The sequence below is a fragment of the Sarcophilus harrisii genome, chromosome 4 (genome assembly GCF_902635505.1).
Source record: "Sarcophilus harrisii chromosome 4, mSarHar1.11, whole genome shotgun sequence".
Classification (NCBI taxonomy): domain Eukaryota; kingdom Metazoa; phylum Chordata; class Mammalia; order Dasyuromorphia; family Dasyuridae; genus Sarcophilus; species Sarcophilus harrisii.
In genome coordinates, this window is record NC_045429.1 from 330,318,906 (window position 1) to 330,332,692 (window position 13,787).

The 13,787-nt window shown below is 38.7% G+C and overlaps 1 protein-coding gene across 3 annotated transcripts in view; it reads right to left on the reverse strand.

The window, feature by feature from the left end:
* KAT7 (lysine acetyltransferase 7) overlaps positions 1-11,734 on the reverse strand; it is a 31,848-nt gene extending 20,114 nt beyond the window's left edge. Inside the window, exons 1-6 of one of the 3 annotated variants that reach the window (XM_003768367.4) lie at positions 11,254-11,733; positions 9,008-9,155; positions 7,101-7,277; positions 5,851-6,090; positions 4,650-4,732; positions 1,490-1,579 (exon numbers count right to left, since the gene is read on the reverse strand). In XM_003768367.4, coding sequence (XP_003768415.1) covers positions 1,490-1,579; positions 4,650-4,732; positions 5,851-6,090; positions 7,101-7,277; positions 9,008-9,155; positions 11,254-11,268 — 753 coding nt within the window. In that variant the 5' untranslated portion in view covers positions 11,269-11,733. Of the gene's footprint in view, positions 1-1,489; positions 1,580-4,649; positions 4,733-5,850; positions 6,695-7,100; positions 7,278-9,007; positions 9,156-11,253 lie in introns of those variants that run through there. The other 2 variants (XM_003768368.4, XM_023502427.1) reach the window with 2 other exon arrangements.
* Positions 11,735-13,787: the final 2,053 nt, after the last annotated feature.

Sequence of the window (13,787 nt, forward strand, 5' to 3'; positions counted from 1 at the left end):
TGCCAATCTCTTTTCTCAACATTATATTCTTTATGTCACTACCATTGTAATCTTGCTAATTTACAATTATCCTTTCCATATCAAGGGGATTAGGATCATAGCACCTCCATGATCTGAAAAATCAGTGTAAATTTTTTGGCCCTCCCTTTATATCAGAAAAGTCTGAAATATTATGGTATTAAAAATATGTTGACATTATATAACACTATACATATGTTTTAGGCATTTGAGTTTCCAAATTGTTTCTGTGTTGTCTACTACTAGCCTTCTGGTATCATCTACAGTTTCTGCAAAACTCCAAAAAAATTCCCTTTTAATTTCTTATGTTGACCCATGAAATATTGAAACTGGAATAGGGAATGTGGAAGAGATAATTGTATTTTATTTTTATTTAATGTAGTTTAGTATTTTTCATGGTTTTACTTCCCTATTCAAAAAATTTCACTTCTTTCTACTTCCTATGAATAAAATACAAACTCTTTAGCCTAACCTTCTCCAATTAAGCTCAAAACTACTCCCTCAGTTTTATTTCACAGTATACCCTTCAGTCACACCAGGTTATGTGTCCCTATTACATGCTTCCTTTGTTAGCCTCTGTATTCTGACTCCATGCTTGATACAAATCCCACACAGACTTACCCACCCAACCCTCAGAACCCCAATCATCATCTCTACTTGTTGATATCCTTCTGTTCCTTCAAAATATAGCTTGGATATGATGTGTTGTGCAAAACCTTTTTTGATGTTCCCAGTTAGAAGTGATCCATCTCTTCTCCAACTGCTTTTGTCCCTGCTTTTTAATTTTCTTATACACTTAGTAATTTCTTGATCTGTATTAATTCTTTATGTATACATCTCATTTCTGACACTAAAATTTAAGGTCTTCAAAGGCAGAAAATGTCTGTTTTCATTTCTGAATTCCCAGGCCTATACAGAGTTATAAATGCTCACTGAAAAAGTCTGCCTTTACAAATATAAAATTAAGAATGACAACACTATTGCAATAATTACTCCATAAGGCTTCTATGCAAATCATACTTTTAATACTTTTAAATTCTAAATTCTATAGAAAACTGAATTATAATTCAGTATAATTCCTACCCCATGGATCCCACCAGTCAGGGAATAAGATCACAAAACTAAATATATAAACATTTGGGGAGGGGAATTCTTATAGCAAATTATCATTTTTCTCACAATTGCCTTGTGAGGTAGAGAGTTGACAGCTGACATTTATACAGTGCTTTACAGTTTACAAAGCCTTTTCTAATGTTTATACATTTCTTAAAACAAATGTGCAGCAAAGTGTTGGAAGCCAATCAAATATAAGCACATAGGAAGCAATGGACAAGTGCAGTACCTTGGTCATCAAACATGAACTGCATCTAATGTGGCGAGGCCCAGAGCTAGCTGCAAATATTAAGCTCCAAAGGAGACCTGGGATGTGTCACAAAATCACGAGTGGCCATTACGCTAGTAAGGCACTCACCTGGTGCCTGGTTGCATGCCTATTGTTGTCATCTTGCCTGTGGGATAGCATTCTCTCTTCTATCTGCTTATCCCTGCTCTGTGCTCTTACCTGGAAGGGAAAAAAACCCCCGACTACCATTATGCACACTGTGAGAGTAGGCATTATAAAAAGTTCAGACTACAAATCATCTGAAGCATAGAAATAAATCTTAATAATAGGTCCTGAATTTACATAACACTTTTACTAAGTGTTTTAACTCTATTTAATCTCATTTTGTCTTCATCATATGCCTTGAAATCTGTGGGATAAGGGTTATTATGCCTCTTTTCTTTTCCAGAAAGAGCAGTGAAAGACCAAAGGGATAAAGTAAGTAGAGCATAGTCCTATAACTAACCAGGTACACTCAACAATGAAACCATGCCCTCCGACTTGCGGTCTAGTGTCCTTTTGATCAAAAAGCCATTATCTATGAACTGGAAATGTGGCTACCTGCTTAAGCCCCTCTTACATTCCCCTGGAATTGGGATAGGGAATACTGAGCCATATGCATATACCCATTCCCTCCGCCGACATCCTACAGATATTTTGGGCAAAAATATCACTAGGAAAATTAAAAAATAAAACCTTTTCTTCTAAATTTTTTACTACTGTTCAATACAAGAATCAAAAATATCTAGAATAGATTGGCAGGGAAAAGAATAGACAACAAGGAGAGGAGAGGGGAAAGTGGAGAATGAAGAAAATGCTTTAGGGAAGACTTTTACATCTTGTTGAATTGCCTTTACTGCCTCCCAAATAATTTTGGAAAACTACTCAATAGGAAAGCTGGAATACTCAGAACTGCAAAGGACCTCAGAAACCATCTAATTCAACTCTCTCATTTTATAGGTGAGGAAATAGAAGCCCAGAGATGTTTGCCTAACCCCGGGCAGATGGTAGTGGCACAGCACAGATTTGAAACCCAAGTCCCTTGAGTCCAAATTCAGGACTCATTCCTCATTACTATTCAGCCTCCCTTATGTTTTGAGGTAACAATATCTCTGATATAGATCACTTTAAGTCTTGAAGCCTGTAAGTCATATGAATACCTATGTCATATAAAGAAATGTTGACATCAGACAGATTTAGCATTTAGATAAAATGGCAGATTCAGAGATAATGGCAAATGTATTCAGTATTTGAAGTATAGCAAGTGGAGGATAAATTAAGACATGTCCTGTAGAGCCCCAGAAGGGAGACAAAAAAGCTATTGGGGGAGAGGAGGAAGGGGAGGGGAGGAACAACTACAAATGGGTGAATTGAAACTAGGATGTTGGTTAAAAAACAACCACCTGTTAAGAATTAGATGAGTATAAAGATAAACAGGTAGCACTGAGCGCTACTGGTTTCCTCTTCCTTGAAAACTGCCTCAGTTTCCTCATCTGTATAATGAACTAGAGAAGAAAATGGCAAATCACTCTAGTATCTTTGCCAAGAAAACCCCAAATGGATTCACCAGGAATCAGTTAAAAATAACTGAACAACTACTAGCGCAGATGCCTGTCTCTTAAAGATATGCTACCCTCTTCACAAGACAAGGAGGAACTCAATACCGTCTTTACTTGTACAGGTCATCTCCTTATCAACTTTTGAACTAGAGGATAGTAGATCTATTCTCATCTTTCTAACTAGGCCCCAAAGTAAAACAGACTCTGATGCATGTGTCAAGGTTAGTAGCAAAAGGTTTACTAACCTTCTCAGTCAAACGATTTAGGAGAGAACCAATTTCAGATTTGAAATAAAAATTTAAGTTTCCTCTGACACTCCATGAATGTGAGTTAACAAGGAGCTGAAAAGAACTGTATTGTTTTATTAAAAACTCAAAAATTGGCAAACCAGCGTTCATTAAACATATTTCACATGAGGCACTATGCTTGGCCACTAGGGATAGAAAAATAAAACAAAAAAAGATAGTCCTCAACTTGACTTCTGGACTTCCAAACCACACTTCTTTCTAAGGCTAGCTCACTGTGGAACTTCCTTCAATACCTGGGGCCTCCTTGCCACCCCCTCATCATGGAAGGGCCACTCCCCTTCTCCCTTTGGTGAGCTACTTCTGGAGCCTCCATTTTGTGAAGACGCTGAAACTATTGTTATTCCTCCTGGATATCAGAACCACCTTCCCACCTCACCTCCCCCAGCTCCCATTTATGTTATTGTTTCCCCCTACAGATCATAAACTCCTTAAAAATAGAAACAATGTTTTTGCTTATATATTTATATCCCCAGTGTTTTGCACATGACCTGGCATATAAGTATTTTATAAATGCTAGTTTCCTTTTTTGTGTCCTTCCTTTCATTCTATTAACATAGTTACTTTTAAAGCATAAGAAATTAGTCACATATAATACACTTTTATGCTTCTAAACTAAACTTCTTTCATCTATGAGAGAACAAAAATGTTAAAAATTTTCTAATTTGTTTTCACTTTAATAAAGGTTTTAAAATTTCTAGAAAGTTTACACCTTTAGTTGTATAAGGCAAAAAACGTTGTCAGGTAGTAGGTTAGAGTTAAGAGTGCAATTTATGGCCAATGACAGGAATTTTTATTTGAAATTATCTTCCTCAGAAAGGGAGCAAAGAAATAACATCAAGGTTCTCTGCCTAGAGCACTAGTGTCTCACCAGTTGTGCTAACCTACCCAGATACTTCAGAAGGAGCCCATTCAGGACCCAGGCTGATCATTTAAGCCTTTTCAAATATTTCCTGTTTATTGAATATTTGTAAGATAATCTATGTAAAGCACTTTGCAAACCCGAAAAGCACTATATAAATGGTAGCTATTATATTAGAAATGCTAAACTCTGACCCCCCCCCCCCCATCACAGTTTTCTAACTACATTCTTAAAAGCAGCAGCAATTCCCAAGCATATAGACTGCTTCAAAGTTTTAACCAAGTACCTACAGGTAGCCTTTGAAGAATGTGCTCTGGAAATTTAGAAAATATCATTTGTTAGTAGTTGAGAAGGGTAAAGGGCAAATCTTAGAGTATAACCTGATACATGAATTATTCCAGTCAGTTCATCCATGTACAAATTATTAAGTAAATGAAATTGAAAGGACTTCCCCAAGTTGCCTTTGATGTGGAAGTTCATTTGAACTCTAAAGGTTGATGTTCTATAAAAAAGAAGTAAATTACCTTGCATTCATCAGCTGAAAGATTATGATACAGTGGGCATCCAGATATGGAGAAGTGTCTTTCATGTTTCCCTGTTAGATGCCCTGTGGAGAAAACCAGTTTTAATTTTAATTCTGGACAAAGAATGCCTTATGCAGAAAGGAAAGACTTGGCCTTCCAGAGAAGGGGAAAAAAGGGAGGTTTCATTTGGTCAACAACAAAGAAACTCACAAATAAAATACTTAAAAGGTAGTCTTCATTATTTAGATGTAGCCATTCTAAACTATCAGTAAATTTGAATCAAATGAGGACTAAAGTTGTAGAATCTCCTTTCCACTATTCTGTCAAATGAAAAGACCTCACCTGAATATTTGGCCACAAGCAATATGTTCAAAAAACCCTAAATTATTTAATGCAAATCTACATCCTTTCAGAACCTAAGAAGTAACTCTTCCCACTAAAGTGTAGTAAAAAGAGAGTTATCTTTCTTTCCTATAAAGTAGTGGTTCTCTTAAGCGTGACCAATGGAATTCTCTCTTACGTATTACTATTTGTAATATGTTAATGCTTACACTTTGGTTGCATAAGATGATTTACTTATGATAATTAAAAACATCTCACTGACATTTCCCAAAAAAGCAGTACATTCTTTCCATTCATTCCAGTGAAAGGTGGTGTTTGTTTGAAGTAACAAGTGGACTAGGTGGGAAAGACAATCCTTGGGGATTTTGCTTCAATAAAATGGCTCATATTTTCAAAAAAAATTATAAGAACCATTATCCTAAAATATCAAGTACCAAGGTACTAAGAACAAGAAACCACATAAAAGGATCATGGATTTGGATTTAGAAGTTTTAACTAAGAAGTCAAATCCAAGACATGGAAGCAGCATGGCAAATTCTATACTCTGCTTTTACTTACCTATCTGCCTTCAAAAAGCAGTGACTCTCCACTCTATTCTACCCTCTGAGTTTGAATTTGAACAGTAATCTTCATCGGGAAAGCCCCTTATTTCTTTCTGCAAATGTGGGGGCAGTTCACTTAAGAAGATGATATAAAATCAGATCTCTTGATTTCTAAGACATTTCTACAATATGAAGAAATTTTCTATCATGTGTAAGTCCATTTTATTATTAAAGACTTTGAATCAAGACAGAATGTAAATTATCTGGTTCATTTTGACCCAAAGAGGAAAAAGAACAGCAAGACACAAGGAACAGACCTAGAGAGTTACAGCCTGGAGTTGGGCACTTCATATTGAAATTGTAGCTTTCGTGGAAGCGGCGGCGCTTAGGGCGATGAGACAAGTCACTGCCAGAATCCTTTATGGACATGTCCTTGGCAATACTTTCATCATGGGACACATTGGGACTGGAGATGTCTATGTCAGACTCAGAAGAGGGTGCGTTGCCAGTAGGAGTTCGGGGTGGAGACTCATCATGATCTGCTGTGTTCTTAGTATCTAATGGAAAAACAAGTGGTAAATTTCCAAAGCACACTGTCATAACTAAAGCCTACACTCAGTTATGCAGATAATGAAGTATGGATACAGTGGCAGTCTACAGACCAATCAAACAGTCTATGGACCACTCAAGTTCTTTGATTCTGTAACTTCACCCAACTGATCAAGGACCTTTGGCCATTTCACTGATCATTAGAAGGACAGAAAAAAATAAAAGGAAGAGAAAGAAACAAAAGTCAATTTTTTTTCCCAGTGAGTAGTTTTAGCTAAATTTTAGAAATGTATTCATTTTTATTTATTTGGCTCCCTCCCCAACCACAAAAACCAAAGATAATTTACATTGGCTAGAACTTTAAAAAAAAAAAAAAAAAATCTATTGTCAGCCCATTCACTCCTTCCAGTGTAATATGCACAAGAAAGAAGATAAATTTAATCAACTACCTTTACAAGCAGAAACCACCGGGAATGGAAGGTTGGCTTACAGGGAACTTCTTGGTGGGGGGGAAACAGAGCATGGTCTGCATCAACCCAAATGTCCAACTTACTCCCAAGGCTTCCAGAGTTGGACAGAAGAATCACTATCACAATGAATTGACATGCCCTACTGCTGATGGAAAACATTCATCCATAAGTTCCAACACAGACATTAAGTGAAACAGTTAGCCTCATTTGAATGGACTCTAAAAGACAAAGCTGGTACCAACCTCCTAGGTCCACCCTAGAGAAAGCCCCAAAACCCTAGATGACCAATAAAGCTATTTGATCTCCTTGAGATCTCTCAGACTGGAATCAGCTGAATAGTCAAAGAAATTCTGGTGCCTAAAACTTAGCCAGCACCAAACTGTCCTCAAGGAGGGGCAGACAGAACACCAGGTAAATAACCACATTCCTTACTCCACAGCCAATATTATGTGCTTCCCAGATATTCATTTAAAAATAACACTTCACCCTTCTTGAAAAACTGACCAATTTCTCTGCAAAAGCCCTGAACCATATCTTTTCCTACTCACCTCGATCTGAAAAGTCAACCACTTGCTCAGTTTCTGAGCCAGATGAGCGAGTCTGCCGGAGTGGGTATTTTTTGGGTGTTACAGGCGTGGGCTGCTGTTGACTACGGGTCACTCTTCTAGTGGAATAGGCTGGCTCTTCAGAGCCAAATGACTGCAAATTCCGAACCGGGCTAGAATCTGGAATCATTAGGGGAAAAACAAAACAAAACAAAACAAAAAAACCAGAAATCATTAAATAAAGTCCCATGATTCCTACCACCCAAAAGCAAATTAATTTGATGCAGGTTCCATTTCTGTCCACAAGTTATACAAGTATTAGCTGGGCCCAAATCAACAAACAACTATAGGCCAGAGAGTAGAAAAAAATATGGAACCAAAAATTTAAAAGATTAATGTTAAATAAGTGAAAAGACTCAGCTCAAGCAATACTTTCAACCTGTTATCTTCTCTTCCTAATTTCCCCATCTGTACTCCCTTCTTTAAGAGGTCTACCCTGTTTATTTTTTTAAAGATATATTTACATATGTTGTCTCCCTCAATAGAATGAAAGCTCCTTCGAAGCAAGGAATGGTTTTTTTGTCTTTGAAGCACACAATTCACAGTTGAGGCAATAAGCTTGTAATCAAAAAACAAGGAACCAGAGGCCCCAAAACATCTGCTCCCACCTCATATAAAGTGGTACTCCACCTACAATGCACAAATATTTTTTTATCCCAAAACAACTGTGCTCTTAAGTCATCCTCTTGCACACTTTCAAACATCATTGTCCTAATGGATTTACAGACAAGGGCTAGAGCTATTTAATTTTCTTCAGATGTCTCACACAGTATCATACAAATAAAAGCACTTCAATCCTGATAGGCAGTAAAAGATGCCCTGAAGCACTCAAAACTGGATTATCCCATGTGTCTCCAACTTGACACTAAAACTCTAAAGTCTTTCCAAAGTAAAGGGAAAAGAAAATGCAAAGCCCAATGTTTCAAGGGGAAAATCTATGATATGGTCCCCAGAGTATAAAACAGTCTAGGAAGAGGCTTTGATCTCATTTTCACTGTGTTGCTGTTGTTAATATCCACAACTTCTGGTGAACAGCTAACCACCCTGAACAAGGGTAGTGGGACTCTCCAAGAACACCATGTCTTTTTGTGATCCTTGCATTTTGGGAGCAAGTCAAATCAAAGGAGGAAGGAAATAAACTTCAGCTGGAAACAAAAAAACAAAAGTGAAGTCAAAAGTAGCAATTGTAAAGGATCTTGAAACCTATTCCTGTGTCTGATGAGAAGGTATTTCCTATTAATTTCTGTAGTACATCTAGCATAACCAAATGCTCTAAAGTGCTCAAAGCACAATCAAGTCTCCAAACCAAAAGGTCTTCTTACTTTTGTGCTCTTAAGTATTTGCAGTCCACTCCTTCCCCCACCCCTACCCCGATCTTTCTCAAGTTGGTTCTAGGTCAAGAAAAAAGGGATAATCAGAGATGACCACAAAAAGGTGCATATACTCACAATTATATGTGTGTATTCCCTTCGAGAAGTAAAACTGCAATTTCATACAAGTTCTATTGGAATATATCTATTGGATACCCATTTTGAAGAGGAGAAAATTGGTCTAAATGAGATTAAAATTACTGAAGTCATCAGCAAGTCAAAAAGTAAATAATGTTTCTTCCATCAACTTCTTTATGCATTAGACTAGGGGCAGCATTGTCTCTTGACATATGGATCAATTAAAAAAAGATGTTCCCTAATAGTTATCACTATTAATGATTTGATTTTTAAACAGTAATTTTTTAAACAGCACACTCAGTGCAGTGATCCCCCTGTTAAGTAGGTTCTCTAAGCACTGGACCAGCACTATGATTACCAACCAGTCACCTCTCTTCCTAGAAGTGGTCAAAAATCCTTTACCTTGAGAACTCTGACTCAGCCTGGCTGAAGATCGGGTAACTCGAGCAGATCGCCGGGATGTCCCATCACTTTCTGAGCTATCTGTATGCTCAATATCTGTAGAGAAATCGGAATCTTCGGTTCCATCAGAACTACTGCCTGCATTCCTCTGTAATATCACAGATCCAGATATTAGCAAGTGACCATATATATGTTCATTGGATTTGTATTAATAACAGAAGTAAAATAATTATTATACTATGGTTACTTTAAATATATAAAAATCAAACTCAAGGTATGCACAATACTTTTTTATTAGTGTACAGTCAATTTCCCTAAAATTAGTACATTTCATTTAAGTAATACAAAGGCCTTTATTTAGTCCTTAGATGAATAAAGGGTGGCTACAGTATCACTAACTCTGTTTTAAGAAGTTCCTGGGAAGACATGATAAACTTGACTATCAGTTTCACACTCTGAAAATGAAAACTACCAACTTCAAATGGCTGGATGGTTGTGACCAAGAACTCATTGGGTCACGCTTGAGAAATCAGTGCCAGGTTCTTTCCCTTCTGCCTCTAAAAACAGCTTTTGTTTAAGTCCCAATGTTACAGTGTCATGAAGGAATCTCACACTCTCTCTAAACATCTGTCACATTTGAAAGGAACCAGACATTAACTCAAAAATATGAGGGCCTATGCTTTGTAGAAGAGCATTTCAAGAAAAAGAATGCAAGCCAAATTAAATAGGGAAATTCCTTTGTCCTCCCTATTCTCTCTCCTCTTAAAGTTTCTCAACATAAAGGTTAAAAGGTGCTCAAACAGCACATTAACAGATGCAGGCTTTTTGCCACCATTAACCATTAATTACCATTTTCTTAATATCTTCAAGAGCAAAAGGCTCAAAGGTAGACTGCTGTTTTACTAATATAATAGGGCTCAAACACCATATCCACCTCCATAGCAGACATGTACTCTCTTGGATCTATGATCTAAATAATCAACTAAGAAGCTATCTATCTTTTTACAACTTACCACCAAGTTAAAGGATCCATTCAAAAAATCTATAAGGCTCTAACCATCCCAAATTTCACTTCAAATTCTATGAAGATAGAATTTTAAAACTCAAATTTACTAATAAAGAGTTTCTGCAAAGACAAGTTGGAATGTCTATAACCTGTCTAGAATGTTTTCAAGACAACACACCAGGAAGAATGGGGCAATCATGGGTCAGGAGTACCTACAACTATCTAGATGATTGGTCAAATTACTCAGTCTCTCTGGTACTGTTTTCCATCTGTAGAATAAAATGAGGTGATTAAAGTGCACTGATAAAGAGTGCTAGGCCTGAAATCATTAAAACCTGAATTCAAATCCAGCCTCAAACTAGCTTTAGGACCCAGAACAAGTCATTCCAACTTCTATCACCTGTAAAATGAGAAGAATACTGTCTACCTCCCAGGGTTGTCTTGTTTAGTGTTTTACAAGGCTTAAGGCTGTATAAATGCTAGTGATGGGGATGATGATGATGATGACGATGATGGAGCTGAGCTAAAACCCTATCTTTGACTTTTGCTTCCCACCCACCCAGCCCATACTGTAACTAACAAGCACCCCCACCTACACTTGTGGTCAAGACTCAGCATCAATTGCCTGGAGGGGGCGGGGCACAGTCTCAGGAGGGGAGAATGCCTCCCCAACACAGAACCCCCGCAGCTTTGTTATGTCTCCCATCTGGGAAGGGATGAAATCTCACAAAGTCCCGCCTCCCACCAATCGCCAAAGCGAAGGGAGGAAAAGAAGTTTTTCCAACCAATAAGCACCCCCACGCAGCTAAACCGGGGGCGCGCCCCCGCGAGACAGACTGACGGAACCAACCAATCAGGAAAAGGAGGAGCGTTACCACTAGCCAGTCGGGGGCCAGTAGGGCTGGACCGGCAGCCGCCCCCGCACGCGGGGAGGTGACCGTTGGGCCCAAACAGGCGGCGTGGCCAACCAATGAGTGTGGCTCTCCGCATCGGACTGACCAATTGAAATTCAGAAAGGCCCCAGTTCTAGCCAACGAGAAAACGGGAATAGTGCAAGCCAAGGCCGAGGCCCGTATCTAGCCCGCATTTTCCTGCCGGACTCGGGCAGGGAAAGTAGCTCCACAGCTGGACTGTGTGGTGCAGAAGGAGGGGATGCAGCCGCTACGGGGCGGGGCCAGAGTTCATGCAGCACACCAAGCTGTCCTCAAGAACCCGCCAAGTACCCCAGTTTTTCTCTCACCTTCCTTCGCGGCATCGCCGCCGCCTGCGGCCCGGCGGTTCCGACCCGGGCAGCAGCAGCAGCAGCGTTAGCTCCGGCGGGCTCCGTGGCGGCCTTTTTAACGGTCCCAACTCTTGAGGACGAGCTTAAGTCCCCTCCTGCCTCACAGCGTCTCTACCCTAATGCGCAGGCGCTTCAGCCAGCGGCGCCTTTCCCTCAACTTCCGGCTAGGAATATGTCATGTGACACTGTTGACCCAAACCGCGGCCCGCGACCGTCCCTTTGACGGTTGAGGGCGGCTTCCGCCATCTTGGACTTGGGCAGAAATTCCATCAAATGGTGTCATATAGTAGACATCTTTGCTTAGTAGAGACGTTGTATGGCTTGTTTAGTCTGCCATCTTTGTTTGGGGCAAAGAATCTTTAAATAATTTGTCGTTGAAGTTCAAGTTCCTCTCATCTTTATCGTGGGCAGAGTTTGCCTCCTGGGATTATTAATTTAATGGAGACAGGAAGGAAGCCCTCCTCTCCCCCCACCCCGCCGTCCATCCTTTATTTAACCCTTTTATGTCTTTAGTTTTTAAAAAAATGACGTTTCTGAATTAAACTGCATTGAAAACCTATAGTTTGCAAAGGAGTCCAAATTTATAAGGATGAGTCATTTCCCAAGTGATAAATAATTAAAAGACATGAACAAACAATTCTGAAAGGAAAAAAGCCAAGCTATCAAAATATGAAATAATAATCTATTACTACTTAAGAGAAATGCAAATTACTTGAGATTCCCTTTACAGAAACTGGCAAAATTGGCGATGTTGGAGAGTTTAGGGGGGAGAAGGGAATGAAGTACATTAATGTCCTATGGGTGGAGTTGTGAATTGTTGCATCTCTTCCAAAGCAATTTGGAACTCATCGAAAATTCATTTAAACTGGGTATATAATAATATGACTGGACCTATCCCTCCAAAGACATGCAAGGAGATAAAAACCTGTGTGTATAAAAATAAAGGAATTCTTTTTGTTGTGGCAAAAAACTAGGAGTGTTCCATCGGGGAATAAAGCAAAACCTGGAATAGAAGAGTAAGAGATCAACTACAAGATTGTAAGAAAGGAGGAAAGAGGAGCGGGTAGGTGGCGCAGTGGATAAAGCACCAGCTCTGAAATCAGGAGGACCTGAGTTCAAATTTGACCTCAGACACTTTACACTAACTAGCTCTGTGACTCTAGACAAATCACATCATCCCAATTGCTTCAGGGAAAAAAAAAAAAGAGAGAGAGAGATGGTTTCAAAGAGACTTCATAAAACTTGTATGAACTGATGCCGAATGAAGTGAGAACAATGTTACCCACGCTATAAAGTCAAATTTTGCCAAAGGTGATTGGGTTAAGATGACACATACACCTTTGGACCTAGCTAATGTAGAAATTTGTTTATACATATGTGTAGAGCCTGGAATTAGGAAACTGTGTGAACCTGGGTAAATTAATCATCTGTAAAATGGGGATAAAACCTACTCCCCAAGGTAGTGTGAGTATCAAACGAGATAATTGAAAAGCATTTAGCTTAGTGCCTAGCACATAGTAAGCTCTATAGAAATGTTAGCTGTTATATGGGATGGAACAGGGATAAAATAATCACTTGTTAACTGACAAATTTAAGTGTACACAAAGGAATTCAGACTGATCAGTCTATAAAGATTAAGCAATTTCTAGTCTCAGGCACTCTGCAAGCCACTAGGAATACAAAGAGAAAAAGTTTCAGCTCTCCCTGAGACATGTTTACATGAAACTATATGCCAAAAAATAAACAGCAGGATGATTTCAAGCACTGTGTACAGAATTCTGATTTGGGTTGGGCAATGTAGGCTGGAGTTATATAAAAGAAAGGCCTTAGTTTTCTGAATTCTCCCAGCATATTAGAGAAGATGTTGTTTGAAGGGTAATAAATCACATATCTATGAAGAAATAGGATGTATGAATTGTGAAGATAGCCAATAGTGGAATTCAGAAAATCTCAAAATCTTTCTGTTCATTCAACAGCCATTTTTTGAAGCCATGGTCAGTTTGGGACGGGGGAATTAAAATAAAGGTAACAAGTCTCGCCTCAAGTTAATTACAATTTCATAAAGGAATTAAAACTTACTTCAATACTTGAAAAGATCTGTGAGTTTCCTGATGAAGGCAGGTGAAACCACTTGAAAGGAGTCAGAACAGATTTTTTTTTTAACTTCTTGCCCACACCCTTCTCCAAGGGAGACTTTAGTTCCTTCTAGGAGGGGAAGCAGAAGTTTGGGGCCAATGGCTGCTAATGCTCTTCTCAGAGATTAGGGATCCCAGGTTAGAATTATACTTATTCCCTTACATATTATTAGCCTAAGGGATATGATTTGGTTCCATCTAACTAATGATCCCTTTATCACTTTAGGGGGGAAGTTCTATATCCAAGGCTTGACCACTTTCCCATATAGAACTAGTTCCTCTATGAACACATAGCAAATAGCAAAGAAAGCAATTTATCCAAGTCAACATCAAAACAAATCAGAGAAGTTATACACA